This window comes from Chelonia mydas, chromosome 11, assembly GCF_015237465.2.
Source record: "Chelonia mydas isolate rCheMyd1 chromosome 11, rCheMyd1.pri.v2, whole genome shotgun sequence".
Lineage (NCBI taxonomy): Eukaryota > Metazoa > Chordata > Testudines > Cheloniidae > Chelonia > Chelonia mydas.
This window is the reverse complement of record NC_051251.2, coordinates 55,474,001-55,492,580: the sequence shown is the minus strand read 5'-3', so window position 1 is coordinate 55,492,580 and position 18,580 is coordinate 55,474,001. Positions and strand designations below refer to the sequence as shown.

At 41.6% G+C, this 18,580-nt stretch overlaps 1 protein-coding gene across 7 annotated transcripts in view; it reads left to right on the top strand.

The window, feature by feature from the left end:
- Window positions 1–18,580, top strand: part of HECW2 (HECT, C2 and WW domain containing E3 ubiquitin protein ligase 2) — a 247,776-nt gene that overhangs the window by 211,311 nt on the left and 17,885 nt on the right. For all 7 annotated transcript variants that reach the window (XR_006284811.1, XM_043525153.1, XM_043525152.1 and 4 more), the window contains 3 exons: window positions 739–848; window positions 8,014–8,134; window positions 11,401–11,514. Coding sequence is in view for 6 of the 7 variants with exons in the window: in XM_043525153.1 (XP_043381088.1) it covers window positions 739–848; window positions 8,014–8,134; window positions 11,401–11,514 (345 nt within the window). In the remaining variant the exon portion in view is untranslated. The remainder of the gene's footprint in view (window positions 1–738; window positions 849–8,013; window positions 8,135–11,400; window positions 11,515–18,580) is intronic.

Genomic DNA, 18,580 nt, shown 5'->3' with positions numbered 1-18,580 from the left:
GATTATTTTTAATTGTTTGACAGCCATACTATGAACTATTAAATGGTATCTAAATTATAGATTATTTCAATGTTTCAGGCTGTGAAAGTTACACTGTACTTTCCAGAAAACATTTTAAAATCATAGAAAAATAGGTGAGGCATACTGAAGCCTAACCTGGTGAAAACTCTATATGATACTTTTCTCTGTGTATGATGTGTTAAGTAAGAGTAAATGAAGCATTAATTCCTAATAGACTAAAGAGTATATTGTTCAATTCACTAAGCCAATTCACACATGATTGATTACACCAGAAGTTCAGAGTATTTGGCTCTGTTCTTATGTACAATATTACAAATTTTTGTATAGGAAAGTGCCATGAATGTTAATGGTGTGTTGGCAGGGAAAATGTATAAGCAAAAGTATAAAACAATGTAACTTTTAAAGGGTTCATTAAATACACGGACCTTAGTTTTGAAAACAAGTACACGTCATCGCACTGAGATGTCACACACAAAACTAGGAACTGTGACTTCCCAGTCACTTGCAAGATTCCAGTCCTTGTTTTACAGAGATAACATTGAAAGAAGGGCAACAAAAGCCTCCTTTTTTGCATTCTGAGCATGCGCACGGGAGACAGGTGAGTGACTTTCTAAAAACCAGACTGGCTTTGAAGGCCTCATTATTGCTAGAAAGTAGAACATATCCTTGGCTCAGATAAACATCTTCTGCCTTCTCCTGTTTGCTCCTTTTTACCAGTTTGTTCGAAGAAGAAATAATGTCATACGTGCCGCCACATGCCTTACTTCATCCCAGTTATTGCCAGTCCCCAAGAGGTTCTCCAGTATCCTCACCTCAGAACTCTCCAGGTAAATTTTGTTGAAGTTTACAGTGGGATCTTTAGGGAGGAATTCCAGATACTTAGTGTGCACCAAATAAGATCAGGGAATAAGAGTTTTGTCATTGACTTCACCGAGACCAGGATTTTACCCTCTGAACAAAAGCAGTAAAGGAATTCTTTGACTGTCGGATACTTTTTCTGTAATTACTTCGTTACGTTGACAACTTTAATTCTGCATGATGTTTCTCAGAAGAGCCCTTTTTGTAAGACATGCAAGTCTTTCCAGATGATGAGGTCATAGACAGTGAGATGATGAGAATCCACTGTAGTCCAACAGATTTTGAAGTTACACAACAAAAGTAGACAAATAATGTAAATGTAACATTATTATTTACTCTCCAATTCTGAAGCGTGTAGTCTCATTTTCATATGCAGTAGGAACATATAGCTCTATATATGGGGTTTATTTTCTTTGATTTTTGCTCTTTAGTCTGTAAATAATGCCTAAATGACTTGTATTTATTGGAAGTCGTAGCACTGCTGATCTGATTGCAGAGGTTTATTTGATGGATTCTTGACAGGCTACAGTGTCTTGGTGGCCTTTTGAAATAAGTTGGTGTTTTCAGTCCAGTTCTGGTAGGGTTCCTCATCACAAAACCCCCCACTGAAAGTGGTGGTAATTGGCACTTCCACCAGAGCATTTTCACCAGAGTAGTTAAGGATTGAGGTCCTGATCGAGCAACGCACTTAAACCCAGGCTTAACTTCAAGCACATGAGTACTCCCATTGACTTCACAACACGAAATGAGGAAACTAAAATACCCCGTCACTCTGAGAGATGATCTTTCCAGTTCAAGGTCTTGGAAAGTGTGCTGTAGCTTGCCCTGGCACTGCCCATGCAGTACAAAATCTATAGAACAGACTGTAGGGATGTCAGTATAGCATCTTTCCTGAGCACTAAGATTTACTTTTAAAACATTATTTGAAACATATTTTTGAAAAGAAAAATTGAAAAAAATTAATTGGTGATATTCTTGTTCTTAAAGGGGAAATACTATTCAGATAGGTCTGCTTCTTATTTTCTTGCAAGACATGGGACGTTTACTTAATACTGCTGGAAATTTTTTTTCAATGTGTTTGGGGATTCTCTTTGCAAACAAATTGAAATAAAACAGTTGTATGGCAGCCTCGTACCATAGGCCTACTATTAACCAGAATAACCTTTTCAAAAGACCTGACGTAGGCTCTTAAGTGCCTGAATCACCTTTGAAAATGGGACTTAGGCACTTATAAACCTAAGTGCCATTGATTAGCAATGGGAATTAGGCAGCTAAGTCATTTTAGCACTTCTGAAAATTTTACTCCCGCTGCACACAGGACACAGTGGCCTAGTAACTGCTGTAATCCCCCAAAGGATTAGTTTCATCACAATACTATAATAATCTCATTATAGTATTGTAGTAATGCTGCTGTCGTTATTAATTTACATTTTGCTTCACATAATTACATCCCAGTTTCCTTGAGATCAGAGCTCTGTTGTTTCAGCAGAACTAAGGCCTAATCCCATTTCTGATTCTAGCAAACCAGCGTGATGAGGCATGAACCTCTCAAACTGGAAACTTGCCTTGGGCTCACAATGAGATTTGACAATAAAAAAAATGTGTGTTCAAACTCCAGAACTTGTGCTTTGTTTCGGACTGGTAAAACTTGTTTCTAACTGACTTGAAAGGGTTCACGCTGGGGCACCAAAGTCTAGAAGGCTGAGGAATAAGGGGGAGTGACAACAGTTATACAAAGTCAGACTGCTGTCACTTACCATGTGTTTAAGAGTGTGCATACTGCAATTCAAGCCTGCTGCTGCACAATGATCTTTTTAAACCACCAGCTGCACGTTTGCCGTCATGTCGCCCATTATAGTCTCATCTGCCACTCCAGGATGTTAGGGCAGAAACACTCTGGCGAGAGGAATGGATATCTGGTATAATCCCCAACCAGTCCCTCGTCGCCAACCCCACAATTTGCCCACCTGGTTTTGACCTGCCCCATCGCCAGTGGTCCGTGTTGAACAGGTTCCGCCCCGGGCAAGGTCTCTGTGCAGCCAACCAGTATCGCTGGGGCCTTCATGACAGTTCACACCACTGAAGATGCCATCGCTTGGCTAGACGACTGTGCACACGCTAAATAAATCTGTCTGCAGACACACACTTTAGAATATGTGACAATATCTGTGCATGTTTAAATAGTGATTAATAATTTAGTTAATTCAGACTAAATTATTTCAAATGTAGCAAAGCCTATTTTCTCCTCCGAGGTCCACATACAGCAGTTTGATGTTTTCAAATATAGCTGGTATTATTTTATTGGAAAGGAATAGTGATAGATAAGTAAAAGGAAAAATGTGGGCTGAGACAAGACCACACCTGGAAAATTCAAGCCCGTAAGAAAGGTTATCAGAACGTTGTGTTTTTTGTAGCCTTGCACTCAGCCCAACAGAACTAATAATCCATGCCCCATTCTCACAAGCTTGGGATAGCATGTGTGTGTCCTGAAAGTCAAAGAACTGGATTCTGTGAGACCCAAGGGGGACTCTTCAATGAAAACATCCTGCTACCACTGCCCTTCCAGCAGGGTGCTGTCAGTCTGAGCTCTTCAGCCTATCTCAGTGGTGGCGTGCTGCGAGGGGAAAGGTGATCTCTAAAACAGCAAGGGTCTGAAGCATTTGCCTTTTGTAGCTCAAACCAATACCTTGAACTTATGTGGAACCCAGTCAGAAGCCAGTCCTGGTCACAGATCATGGTCATAAAGTTCTCCCTGTAAGCAGTTTTGCTAACCCAGCAGGCTGTTGCATGCTGCACTATCTGAAGGTTCCAGGTGGTCATGAAATGTGATTCATTTCACTCTTGATATAGATTTTGTTGCTACAGAACGAATGCTACCACTCTCCAATGTTCAGTTTGTAATGAAAGGGATGCCGGGGCTCAAGCAGTTTTTTTTTTACTTTTATAACTGATGCGGCAAGCCAGAGGTGACAGGGCTATGAACTCCCAAGCCCGGAGGTGCTGGGGCTCAGCCCTGGCAAGCCCTGGCACAAATTTAAGTGCTGGATCTCTCCATACAAACCATGAAGTGGGTTGGGGGGGCATAATAGGTGTAAAATAAGTTAGCTTCTCTTGAGGAGGTCCTTCTCGTCAGATTTTGTTGTTTTAATAAAATCTTCTTCTAAGAGGATTCCTAAAAGGTTTGTGCTTTGGATAAGGCCCCCTAACCTTCCAACAGACCTATTAGTGGGTCCTAATCTGCCCTGATAGAGCTGGATGTACAAATCTGTTTGTTGCCAAAACAAAAAAAAGTGATGTGGTCAAACTGGAAATCTTTGACATGCCTTGGGGAGAGATGGGTACGGAGTTGTAGTGTCCGAACAAAGGTCCTTTGAGGTATTTGGCTTCCTCAGAATACGCAAAGATAGGACACCTCAAGAGTGCTATAGGGAGAAGAGAGTATCCTGAAGAAAGGAGCAGTGCATGCTCTCAAAAATGCCTGCTGCTGCTGGTAACTAGCAGGCACACTAAAGTCTGGTCATGCTCCCATTTTAACTTGTCACTCCCACCTTAGGGCTGTGCAGTATGACAGGCTACATTTGTATCTACGTCACTATAGTTAAATTCCAATTATCCACATTATTTGTATTTAATGTTAAATGTGTTTTCTGTTTATCCAAAGCTTTGGCTGTATCCTGAGAATTTGGATAATCAGAGTTTACCTGTACAGTACTCAGCTTTGGCAAAAGGGCACTAGTGATATAGAGGCTGCTCCTACATCCCTATTGCTCACTCTACTCCATGCCATGCACCTGTGAAGGGCAAGGCAGCAGTTTGCGCTGAGTTTTTCATGACTGTTTTGATAACGACTCTCTTCTGAACAGCAGTGAAATATACATCCACAGCTAGTGTTGCTGTTATTGCCTACATCTGTGGCAGCGACTATTTGTGTAGAAACTATTTCTTGTCGTTTGTTAAGAAGAAAGAAAAAATGAACATCCATATACACGCATCTTATTGCTGCTGCAAACTTGGCAGTCTTTTAAGATCAAAAGGGATTCTGTCCTAACAGTTCTCATTTCTGAAGTGGGTCCACCAAAACACCCTGGTGAAGGTCCTGATTCAGCAAAGTATATAAAGCACCTGTTTAAGCTGAAACACATAATTATTGCCATCCCTATCCAGAAAAGCACTAAACACGTAATTTCTTTCCTGAATTGAGACCTAAATATTGAAATGTGAAGATTTCAGATTCATTTTTCTTAGTTACAATTTCTGTTCTAACAAACACAAAAAGATAAATAGAAAACACATTCAATGGGCCTGTCAGTCATTTGGTTTTGTGGATGGAGCCCTATGACTTTTTAAAGAGAAATCTTTGAAACAGGTAGTCATTTCTATTGGGGCTCTGTGTGTTTTGTATTGCCAAACTGGCTGCTCTGTACAGCAAGGGGGTGATCTTTTTTAATTCCTTTTTAATTTCTTGCAGTGACACTAATCAGGCTGATCTTACTGGCTTTGCTGTGAATGTGATGTTTAACTTCATAGGAATTGATTAATATCCCTGTATCCTAAAATGTAGTGGTGTCAAATTAGAAGAAGATTTCTGAATGCAGAGGATTCAATTATAATAGGGATCAAGTCAGTGTTTTGATCAGTAACCTCAGTTACAGATCTGTTCAGCTACTGTGCTCTTCCATTAAAGGACACAAATAGTCATGAAATTACTCTCTCTATCTCTTTTGGACAATATAATCTGTTTGAGACTTCAGCATGGTTACCCATATCGTTTGTATTTTTTGTAGCCCTCTCCCTCCCCTAACACTTTTGGTTCACAAGGTGGAAGTAATTGCTATAATTGCCCAGGAATTTCTTGGCATTTGCAGTGAGAGTTTGTCATGTGCTGACAGAATAATTTCTTGGTAATTTTTGAACCATGAAGCAATATGTTACCAGTTTTATTTAACATAATGTATCTCTTAGCAAAAGTTTCCTTTGGGGGCTGTTACCACAATGCAGATGAAAGTGTGGGTTTGTCACATTCTTTGGTGAACTCATAATTGTACCTCCCTCCACCCACATCAAAATAACCTCCAAATAAACAAATGATGTGGAAGACATCAGTTAATGGACTGTATATATTTAAATGGCTACATATTTTAGAGTATTCAGCAGAAATGTCCAGTAGGAAGCACCTGGAATACTCATTAAAATATGAACAGCTACAGCAGGTTCAACTGATGTCTATGGTTTAGTTTTCCAGAGATGTTCTGCACATGTCTCCTGGAACTCCGAAGATCTCCTGCCATATTCTCCCTCAGAGCCCTGTCTTTTGACTTTCAGGGGACACACATGTTCTGCCTGGCTTCTGAGGATGGGGCATGGATTATTAGTTCTGATAGGTTGAGTGGCTGATAGGTTGAGTGGACTACAAAAACACAGCTTTCTGATAAACTTCCTTAAGGGCTTGAATTCCTCTCACATGCACTACTGCCACCATCATCCTTCTGGAGACAGGGAAACACTTGGGATTCTTTAAGGGACCCATTAATGGCATTCGTTGTTAACCGAAATGAGAGACAGTTTCCTCTACCTCTCCCACATCTGCCCAGAGACTGAGTATACAGCTTCTTCGAGCAGTTCCGGCCCAGAGAATGAGGACGCTACCTCATCCACCCCACCCATCTAGCTGATGGCTAAGCAAGCTGCTTCCTCGTCCCAGCCTACTTGTCCAGAGTCTGTGAGAACAGCCCCCTCCCATTGAGAATCTGAGCAAATTGCCTGCTCCTCCTCTTCCCTCTTTCCCTTGCTGAAGGCTAGGCACATTGCCTCCACAGTAATGAAACCTCCTCTGCTGGGTTAGCCTTATATAGGGAGAGAAAAGAAAAGTGACATACTGAACTGGCTGATATTTTACTTATAAATAGCTTTAAAGCCAATTGCATGCACACATCAGATTACTCACAAATGAGTAGTTAGGAGCCTACCCATATTCCTGGGTGTATGAAACCTCAACCTTCCAGGTATATTTTGAACAATATATATTTCAATGATCTAGACGCCAGAGAGGGAGAGGAATTATTTAAAGTTATAGGTAAGTAGGGATATGAGAATGAAATTAAAAGGGCAAAGTGTAGGCTGAATCTGAGAGCACCTTCTTGCAATGAAATCTTTTGGGCTGTGGAATAGTCTGTCGAGGGAAGTAGAGGAAGTTCATTGACTGAGATGTTTAAAACTAGACTGGACTAAGAAGGTACCACTGGCTACACAGCTGAATTGGGAGGGAGGTGGGATAAATCCCCCCCACTCCGTGTCACATTAATATCAGTGGTTTATTTACCCAATTTGCAATAACTGTGCATACAACTGTAGGCGGATGTGCAATTTTTTTGGCATACAGATATTTGCCTCCTTTAAAGAACTGTTCCTTCAACTTGTATCTCAAAATATGAATTCACCTTTTTGAGTCATGTTCGAAAGAAACTTAGTACAGTAATTCATTTGATCCAGATATTTGAATGAAGAGAAAAGTCTTCAGTCTTTCCTCTCTCCCGATATTTTTCTCCTTTGTTGTACTTGACTGAGTTTCACTGAGTAAACTTTTCCACAGTATTCTCTCCTCAGTAAGGTGAAAAACTCCATGCATTGATGATTCTATGTGCACTCTATAAGGTGTATTACGCACATAGGACATACTAATTTAGCTCATTGGAACCTGTTCTTCTTCTTGACAGTGAAAAACATTTTTTTTTATGAGGATGCATCATTTTAGTCGTTAAACACAGGTATTCATAAAATGCACATATGCCAAACAAAAGTTGGGTCTTTTCCAGTTTTTGTTTGGTTTTGTGGGGGTTGTTGAGGTGTGTTTGTTTTTTTTTTTTGAGGGGAGAGGTGTCTGCTTTGGATGGCTTCAACATTTTAGGACTTAATCTAAAATCTTGAAGCCATTGGACAAACAAACAGCAATCAAAAACATCTAAACCTACAGTAGGTGTGGAGATACGGATCTCTTATCAGTTTATAAACCAGGATTTTAAAAGAAACCAACCATGTCCCATGCTTTTGGTCAGCAAAGAACCTTCTTTTCAGTCAGAGCTGGAAAGTGATGCTTTGCGTAGCTGCAGTTCATTTTCTGCTTGTTGTTTGCTGCAGGTACTCAGCGTGCTAATGCCAGAGCTCCAGCTCCTTATAAAAGAGATTTTGAAGCCAAACTGAGGAACTTCTACAGGAAGCTGGAGACTAAAGGATATGGACAAGGGCCAGGGAAATTAAAGTATGTAGAAGCATCTTATCAAATAGGGTTTATCTCACAGGCAGAACTTCTTTCCTTGCAAGTGTAAGAACCTCTTTCCTCTGGGAATCCCACTGGTAACATGATGCATTCTTGCACTTATTGAATTCAATGTGAAGTGTGTTATAAGGCACTAAAAGCCATCTCACTCACAGCAGAGAACACATTTGAAGCATCTCTTCCCGATGTTACCTCCTGCTGTAGTTTCTTCACATGCACATTAATACTACTGCAGTGGCAAAAAGTCCTCTGAAGAGCAGCACTCAAAGAAACAGGGAGCAGTTGGACCACTTCCATTACAACAGTCACTGTGGGGCAAGTTGAAATAACTCTATTTTCGTTTGTCTTGCCCAGCAGCAAAAATAAATATACTTTCATATGATTCATCTTTGTGTAGATACAGAATCTTTACTGATCAGAATTTGTATAATTAAATATTATTAAATTCCAAAGAATTTGAAACTTGAACGTACTTTTTGGTAAAGTTAAGCACTCCATATGTGGGAGTGCCGAAATGAAGGCTTCATGCCACCTTAACTCTGCCTCCTTGTGAATTTTCATAGTATAGAATAATTAATCACATGCTTACATACGTGTCATCGGGCAGCCCCTTCCAGGAGCAGCCTCCTGCAGCAGGACACAGTATGACAGGAATGGCTGCCTCAGTTTCCCCTCTCAGCTGACCCAATAACTTCAGGCTTTCTTGTCTCAATACTGTTCCTCCTTGGGGCTGGTTTATTACAACAGTGTAAGGCCAAATAATCCATAACAAAAGTCCCAGACATGGAGTCCATTTCTCCCCCCAGTGCAAGCAGTTATTAAAATTCAAGACATTTCATCCCTCAGTTTCCCCCATGCCACACACTGGTGCCTTTGATGGTATCAGGGCTCTCAGTCCTCTCCTGTCCTTCTACCAGGACAGCCACCCCAGCCCTTCCAACCTGAGTGCAACCCTGCTCTTCCCAGTGTGAACCCCCACAGCCTCTCTCCTGGGAACATCCTTGCCGGGGAGCTTCCCTCACTCCCGCTGGCCCTCTCACAGCTCTTCTGGGTCCAGCTCTCCAGCAATGAGAATATCCGTGGGTAAGCTCCTCCACAGCTCCTCGGCCTTCAGTCCTTTCTGGCCATTCTTCTGGCTGTCCGACTGAGAGACAATAGGCAACTCCTGCTGCTGCTCCTGCTCCTCCTGCTTTCAACCCTCTCCAGCCCTGGCTCTCTGGCCTGGGGACGCCAGCCAGCAAGCCCCTCTTGGCCTTTTCCTGGGAACCACCCTCTGCTTCCTTCTGGGACTCCTCTAGTTCCTGGGTCTCTGGTAGCTCTCATCTTCCTGTCCTGACTGAAGCAATTTAACTCACTGGGATTTCCCCTCCCTGGGTCTTTCCCTAGTCCTTTATAGCCCCCAGCTGCTGCCTGCCCTCTTAATTGGGCACCTGCTTTGGCGTACGTGAGATTGGACCTACCACGTCACAGCCAATTGGACCTACCAGCCACAGTGTGATAGAACTATTATGTTAAGAGATCATCATCACATGATACTTGCCTGATTTTAAAAAAAAAATCTGTGCCCTACACCAACTGTGATCCTCAAACTCCCATAAGTTAACCAAATAAAAACCTACTTTTCGTGGAAAAGATAAATTTTCTCCCGAAGAACCATCTCCCTGCCTCTTACCAGTTTTCTAGCTCCAACCACTCTGGGACTAGAGCTATTTTTTTAAAAAAAAATTCACTGCATTTAGAAAGGGCAAGGTGTATTTTTCTTTGCCACTTAACCATTTTTGCTCAAAAAAGAACTAGATAAGTTCATGGAGGATAGGTCCATCAATGGCTATTGGCCAGGATGGGCAGGGATAGCATCCCTACCCTCTGTTTGCCAGAAGCGGGGAATGGGCAACAGGGGATGGATCACTTGATGACGACCTGTTCTGTTCATTCCCTCTGGAGCACCTGGCACTGGCCACTGTCGGAAGACAGGACACTGGGCTACGTGGACCTTTGGTCTGACCCAGTATGGCCCTTCTTATGTAAATTTTCCAAAAATATTCACCTTTGGGCAGAGTCCAGACTCTGATAATTTCAGGTGAACATTTCTTAAAATCGTCAACAGCTGAAAAGGGATTTGAATGGAAATGCTTACCTGTGATGTAATTGATTAAAAAATAGAAAAAAGTAAGCTGTAAAAAAAAGAAAAGAGAGAGCTGCAGTGACCAGTTTGGCAAATAGCTTGTGCAAGGGGGTGGCTATTGCCAGCTATAAGATCTATGATATATAAATGCTCCTGTTACCTTGTTTTTCTGGGTTTGTGAACTACAGGTATATTTCTGGTAGGATTTACCATCATACCAGGAGGTTTTAAGCGAGAGAAACAAAACGATAGTTTATTTTGATACAAATAGGCAACTTTTTAAATTAAAAGTTGTTTCTAAGGTGTTTGAATGTTTACAAATAATATACTACTGCAGCCATTTTGCTATGACAGGCAGGAATAATTCGTAACACAATTTCAGGTGGTTATATTTCCTCCTGTTGTTCTCCCTCTTCTCCCTAAGGGAATCCAGTGCTGCATAAACATATTTTGGCCATGAACATAAATGTTCAGTTCTGTGCAGGATTATTTTGGCCATTATTCCAGACCCTTGATTTTTCCCCCTTCTACAAATTTTCCAGTAACTAGGGCATTACATTTTTTTTCATTTAGTACCAAATTCTGCTCTGAGGACTATTTGCCACTCCAATTGGCATTGCTTGCTGTCCTTCTGTACCTGTTCTGTGCATACATACAGGATATTAAACTCCAGGGCTGTCAATCCAACACCTTTCACCAAATTTACCTTGCCTTGGACTATATTGCTTTAGTTGAAGAGTCAGATTCTCATTTACCTTAAGGCCACTTTACAGAGCCCCGGCACGGTAAACAGCCTTTAGAGTGGGTTTAAATGCCCACTTCAAAACCCCTTCATGCTGCCAGAATGGTGCAGAGCAGACTTTGTGTAAATGAGAACCGGACTTGAAAAATTTAAAATACTATTTCTTTATGTGAGAGACATTTTATTGAATAAAGTATATCCAAGAAGCACATAGGCTAACCAATATTAGCTGCTAAATCTGGATCAAATGGTTATATAAAGAGGAGATTAAATATTGTTTGTATCCATTATCCTGAACAGTTACCAGCCAGTGTAACTATGTGTTTTCATCTGCAGTTCACCTTTGTGAATTACTGTGTTTAAAATTATCTTGCTGTGCAGATTAATCATCAGGAGAGACCACTTGCTGGAAGATGCCTTCAATCAGATTATGGGTTACTCAAGAAAAGACCTGCAGAGAAATAAACTCTATGTCACGTTTGTTGGGGAGGAAGGGTGAGTAGTGGAAGTGGTCATGAACACATTAATCAACTATGTTTGCAGCTGTCCTTGGCTATTTCACCATACTGTTGCGGTCTAGAGGGGAAAGAGGAAGGATTGTCCTCAGGAAATGCCACAAACATAAGCCTAGAACCTACAGCTGTTCACATTTCACAAAGCCAGATAATTCATTTTGATGCTCTTGGTAATGCATCTTGCTTTAAAAAAAAAACACAAAAACAAAAGCATGTATCTATGTGTATATGGAATTTCTGCTGTAACCAATATATATATACTTCAGTGTGTCATTAAGTCAGCAAAAAACCCCAAACCTAGTTGTCATTTTGTTTCTGTTTCTTTCTTTCATCTCTACCAGTGTTTTCCTCATGCGTGCTACAAGATAGGAGGTATTTTGATTGGTGGGAGTTAAAGACAGGGTGGACAAAAGGGCCAGTCCTTCCAATTGCTGTGCACCCTCAACTCCCATTCAGATCGTTGGGAATAAGAGCCCTGGACACCTTTCAGAGTCACGTCCTTTGTCACAAATAAAACTTGCAGAGGCAACTAGTTGGTTGCTATTTGTTAAATAAACAAGTGTTTCTAATATTCTACAGCCATGCAGCAAATGCTTAGCCTGCAGCTGACTGAAGGCTGATGTGTTGTAGCATTTGTATGATTTGCATTATGAGGCCAGGTAAGGAATTTGGTCAGAGCTCCTTTATCCAAATGAACCTTTGAACAATGTATTGCTTTTCTTTTCCCCCCCACACCTTTCCCCCATGAGTTCTTAAAGCCTTTTACAATGTATTATTTCATTAGACACAAAGAGACAAATCTTACTTCATCCTTTGCCACTGCACAGGGACTCCTGGCAGTGTAATCCAACACAGTTCAACTGCGGAGGGGAATGCGTATCCAATGCCCAGCACCAAGCCCTGCACTGCAGTGGCTCCTGGCATGACGGTACTCAGAAGGTAGGTGGGGGTGGCAGCGCAGCAGGAGGTAGGTTGTGGGAGAGCATATCCAGAGAATCTGCTACTTTGAGGATCCTCTGTTTATCCTTCATGTTGTGGTAGTGATGTGTAAGGGGCATAGAGAGCTGCTTCAGCTAATAAACTGAAGTGGGTTCCACAGCCACGCTACTGCCTGATCTCTGCCTTGCTGAGCTGCTAGGATGGGTGCTGGCGTGAGGATTTGCCCCAAAGGTCTGATTTTCAAGTGGCAAAACATGCAGATTAACTTGCATTTTCACACCTGATTTGCACACACAATTATTGGCAACATGCTGGAAAATGAATAGTTGTTCATGTCTGACCTTTTATGAACGTGATTAAAACTGTAATGATTGTAAACATACTGAATTTTATTCACATGTATTTCAGAGATTTTGCACTGTCTTTAAGGGAGCTGTTGCAAAATAGGTCTTGAACCAGTCCTTATAATGCTATTGGTTGTTAGTACCATGTGGTTTGGCATTAAGTTTCTAGAATGCTTTTCACAGCTCTGGTGTAGTAAAAGCAGTTCGTACAAGATTAGATAAATACTCCTTTTAAAGGTTCTAAACTCTGTAGTGTGTTTAAAGTTCATCCTCAATGGCCAAGTTTTAATATGACCTAGTTAAAGTTTTTAAGTAAAATGTGGTGGTCTCACCCTAGCTGCAAGTGTGGGCTTGTTCACATACATAATATCACCATACTGACTGGCACCATTCAGATTGATGGGTACTCTTGATCCAAGAAAAACCCAGAACTGGAATGGCAGGACTGCAACAGTACAGGATTAAGGTGTTTTGATTGAACTTATTTCAGCCTTTGTTTTTACTACTAGCAGCTTCACCCAAATTTAAAATAGATATAAAATGATTGCAAACCATACATGAGAGAATGGGAGAAGGGGAGGGGAAGAGCTGAAAAAATACAATAAGAAAATAAAACTAAAGTCAGGCAGATTGTCTTCTTCCAGATCAGATCATGTCAGGTTTTTGCTTTTCTAAACACAAAATGACAAGATGAAGAGTGGCCTGGATGAGGAACACGTTACACACACTGTTCCTTTCTCCCCTGATAGCCACTTTTCTGTACAAGATGCCTTTCTTTGAGGAAAAGAATGAGTTATTTCGTGAGTAACATCAAATCAAAATGACATTAAGTGTCTTGCTAGCAAAATGACTAATCTCAGCTTTATACAATCATTTGATCCAGTTTTGAATGGTGAGAGGATGTGTGCAAACAACTCTTTCAGCATAGATGATGCAAGGATGTGAACCATGCAGAACTGCTCATTTAGTTAGATGTAGGATGACGTATCTGTGGGGGAAGGGAAAGAAATAGGAGAAATTTTGAAAGAAGCATGTCCTACTCCCCCCCACCCCCTTTTTTTTAATGCAGGCTAAACTATTGTTTGGTAATTGGGCAGGAACTTGGTTTTATGTTTCTGTTCCTCATCCATTTGTAAGGCTGTAAATATAAGTCATAAAGAAATAGGTAATGAAATCCCCACTGAATGTATATGAGAACATTTTGATTAACTCTACACTTGTTTGCATTAGCACATGGGGTAATTTAAATCCCACTGTTGCGATTCAGACAATTTTATCATGAGTCTCACAATATTTTGTGTTTTTTCTTATAAAGCCCCAGTTCCTGGAATCATGAGATTATATGAGAGAATCCATTGTACTTTTTTTTTTTTTTAAATAAGTTCTAGTCCTCATGGTTTCAGAAAAGAATCAAAATCTCAAAGCAAATAAAATGAACCCCAAATGTATTAGTTTTTCTACATTTCATGATTTTCCAGCCAAACATTTGGCTTTTGGGGCCAGATACTTTTTTTAAAATATTTGGCATTGGTAAAAAAGGGATAGTTTAAAAGGGAATAGTTTTAGGGCCTGGATTTGCTGTCAATAGCAAAATCAACAGTATCATCCATCTACCTTAGATGTCTTCAAATATGACTTATTACTCTGTCATTTTTTATTTAATGGTTGATTATATGCATGTGAAAGCCCATGTCTTGGGCCATCTCAGTTGACAAAAAAATTAATGTACTGATGTTTTTGATGCCTTGAATCCTGTAGTGATATCTTCACGCCCTGCTCCAGCCCCTGTAAGTCAGGTAAAATGGCTGGAGTGGTATAAGTGGGCCATAAAAGCCCCAGTGGCAGCAGCGGGTGGATTCCCTTGGTCTTGGTGCAGACACTGTGGAGGCTGACTCCCAAAGATCCCCTTGTAAGTCCTGGTGCAGGGGGTGTGCCCGAGCCAGGCTGCAGCATACATCACTGTGAAGGCTCTGGGGAGCATTGTGGTTCATAGGTTGGCCCAGGGAGGCTGCCATAATTCAGAAGGGCCCCTGGGACTGTCTAAATTCCAGTCTCTCTCCAGCCCTCAGGGCAGCCCAGGACTGGGAGGGTCCACAGATGGCTTAAAGTTAACTTAACATTCCTAGCTCCTGTTAGAAGCACAGCTCAGAATCTCACCCATGATTTAAGTCCAAAGAACTGTTTAGTCTAAAGAGATCATATAAAGTAAAATAATGTGTCATGTTTTCTTACTCTATGGCTATTCTTTGCATTTATACCGTGAATGCTTATTTACCACAGATGAAGGTGACTTTGAAAAATAACAAGCATCTAACTGTATCAAAAGGTCCTGCTGCTACAGTCTGTTCTGCATGTCAAACAGCTGCCTTGCATGAGAGGGTGGTAGTTGAAAATGCCTAACGCTCCTCCCCAGGAGAATTGAAACATGCTGCCAACCACAGTACTTCTGCGTTTGAATACTCAAATGCCTCCGGTTGCAGCTGTTGTGTGGCTGAGTGCCTATTGTATGGAGTTTTTTCATTCTTGTGCCAAGTCTTTAGTTGTGGGACAAACCTGACTGACAGAGCAGGACTGTAATGAATGATCCATCTGATGTGAGTTATATTAACTGTATGTATAAAAGCAGCTGGATGGAATAGCTGGAATTAAATAAAACACAAAAGTCATATTTTATCCTGGGATTTCATGGCTACTATGGCTGCCGTGGGATTATCTCAGAAGTTTAGAGGCTCAACTCCTATAGTTGACCATATTCTTGATCGGGTGTTTGGGCTGGGATTGGAGATTGAGCAACTGGAATTTTGCCCATCACATGGAACTATCCTTTCCTTCTGCAATTTGAGGTGGACACACCTCTCCTGTCCAGGTGAGAGACCAGCTTTGATACTCCACTCTGAGATGTTAATGGAACCTAAATGCTTCCAGATGACTGAAGGAGAATAGTTTTTCTTCAGTTAGAGCATTCTTAGCTTCATTCTCAACTTGACAGTGATCCCTAGACTGTCTCTTCCCAACTTCATCCCCACAGGTCACATGCTGGGTTTATAGATGGCAGGCAACAACTGAAGTTGCAGAGATGACTGGCAGAGTGCTAATGGCAGAAGTCTTTTACTGAAGCTGATCGATTTGTGCAATAGATTTTTTGCATTCTTGTGACATGGATGAGTAGGAGGCAGAGGAGAGTCTCCTCCACCATAGCATCGGCATCATCTTGATTAGTAGTTTTTTTTGTGGGTGCTGAACAACACAGATAGTCTGAGCTGTCGTTGCTTGCTAATTGTATTGTGTTCCTCCCATTGTGAGGAAAAATTACATTATTTGATGGACAAAATTGCCCAGGTTCATACTGAACTGGTTGCATCTGTGAGGCTGGGGCTGTATGTTAAAGGGGACTAAGGCTTCTCTGCTTGGGTTTCAGTCAGCGTCACTCACTAAGGTAACGGAGGGAACTTTATGTCACAAATATCCTGGGACCCACACAGCTACAATAACACTGCAAACAACTCTTGTTGTTTTCCTCCTTGTTTGGTGAAGGCCAGTGGGGAAGAGCTGGGCCAATTGCTGGTGGAGTTTGAGAGTTTCAGTTAGGGAGGGTGGGTTGCTTGCCTACCTTAAGAAAGCATCTGTACATCCATTGCTCAAGAAACCGTCAATGCTAACTCTTGTTCTTTATCTCATCTTCCATTTCTGGGTAAGATTACTGAAAAGGCTATGGCAAGAAAACTCTCATGGTATCCTGATCCCTCCAATTTCCTTGACAATCTGGTTGCAGGCTTGGGCATGGCATGGAGACTGCTTTGATGGATGAAATGTCCTAGTGATGGATTGGGTGCCCAGGTTGATATTAAGTCTGTCAGCTGCCTTTGGTAACTCTTGATGGTAAAGTAGTGTAGAAATGCATGGAACCCTAGCAGAAACAGACAGTAAGGAATAGCTGTCCATTACTTTCTGTTAAATCCCAGAGTGTTTTGCACCATTAGTGCGTGAGAGGGAGCTCTCCTGTGGCAAGGTTCTATCTGGCCACATCTCTTATTTAATGAGTATCTGAGGCTATTGGGAGGGTTAGTGTAAAAAAAAGAAAGAAAGAAAGAAACAAAAACAAAAACCTTGATTACATTGTCTTCAACGCGCTCGTGACACCCTGCTCTGTATCTCTGTAGATACTTACATGGGCCCCAGCATCATAGTATCTTTGGTGAGGTAAAACTTTGAAGAATTTATCTTCATAAACCCTTCTGTGAGGTGAAAAGTATTCATTTCCACATTTTACAAATGGGGAACCGGGGCTAAATGTCTTGCCCATGTCACATAGGAAATCTATGTCACAGCCAGGAACTGAACCTTGATCACCTATGTGTCAGAACAAGGCCATCTTTTTTCCTCAGCTGAAGCAAATGGGTGGTGGAGATTGTCTGGTGGAGATTGGGGCATGGATAAGAGCTACTTGGGTGAGGCTCAGTGCAGAAAAGACTGAGAAGATATTAATAGGTGGGAGAAAGCAAACCTGATACGGTGGAGATTACATCTGCTCCTCTGACTGAGAGCATGGCCTGCCTTTTCTCACTGAGGTGGTTAGATGTGAAACTGATGTTTAATAACCAGGTATCAGCCAGCAGTCAAGGTGGTTGTGACCTTTTCTTTCTTACATGGACCTCTCAATATCATCACCTTTACCTTTGTTATCTTGAGTTTAAACTACTGCAGTGCACTATGCATACTGCAAAATGGGGTTATACCTTAAATTCATTCAGAAACCGAGCTGGCGCAGAACACGGGAGCCTGCTCACTAAGCAGGGTTTTGCACTGTGAACATATTATACGAGTGCTCAGGGATGTGGACAAATTGGAGAGAGTCCAGCGGAGGGCAACAAAAATGATTAGGGGGCTGGAGCACATGACTTATGAGGAGGGGCTGAGGGAACTGGGCTTGTTTAGTCTGCAGAAGAGAAGGGTGAGGGGGGATTTGATAGCAGCCTTCAACTACCTGAAGCGGGGCTTCCAAAGAGGATGGAGCTCGGCTGGTCTCAGTGGTAGCAGATGACAGAACGAGTAGTAATGGTCTCAAGTTGCAGTGAGGGAGGTCTAGGTTGGATATTAGGAAACTATTTCACTAGGAGGGTGGTAAAGCACTGGAATGGGTTACCTAGGGAGGTGGTGGAATCTCCATCCTTAGAGGTTTTTAAGGCCCGGCTTGACAGCGCCCTGGCTGGGATGATTTAGTTGGGGATTGGTCCTGCTTTGAGCAGGGGGTTGGACTAGATGCCCTCCTGAGGTCCCTTCCAACCCTGATATTCTATAATTCTATGATTTGCGTGAGCTGCTCTTTGGTTTTCCAGGTGAGATACTAAGATGTTTATTTTCACATGTAAGTGCCTGAATGGCCAGTTTAGAGAACTGCCTGTTTCAGAGACTTTTTCTCCTTGTGTCATGCATTTGCAGTGAGCCGTGACACTCCTTCAGTCTGAATGAGGAGGAGCTGCTAGCAGGGCGTTCTCAGGAGCCTCTCATCTTTGGAATCCAGGCCCCACCTTGGTCTAAAATAAAACAAATTGTTTGAGTTTCTGAGCACATTAAAAAACTGATCTGTTTGCTCAGGCTTTTGCACAAGGGAATAGAATGGCCAGCATTTTTGGAAAAGGGTGGAATATTATATATTTTAATATAAACTCTTTTTGTATTGTATATTATTTGTATATTTGAAAAAGGACATAGATGCCCAGATCCAAGGATATGTACATTTTTATATTTTAGATATTTGAAATC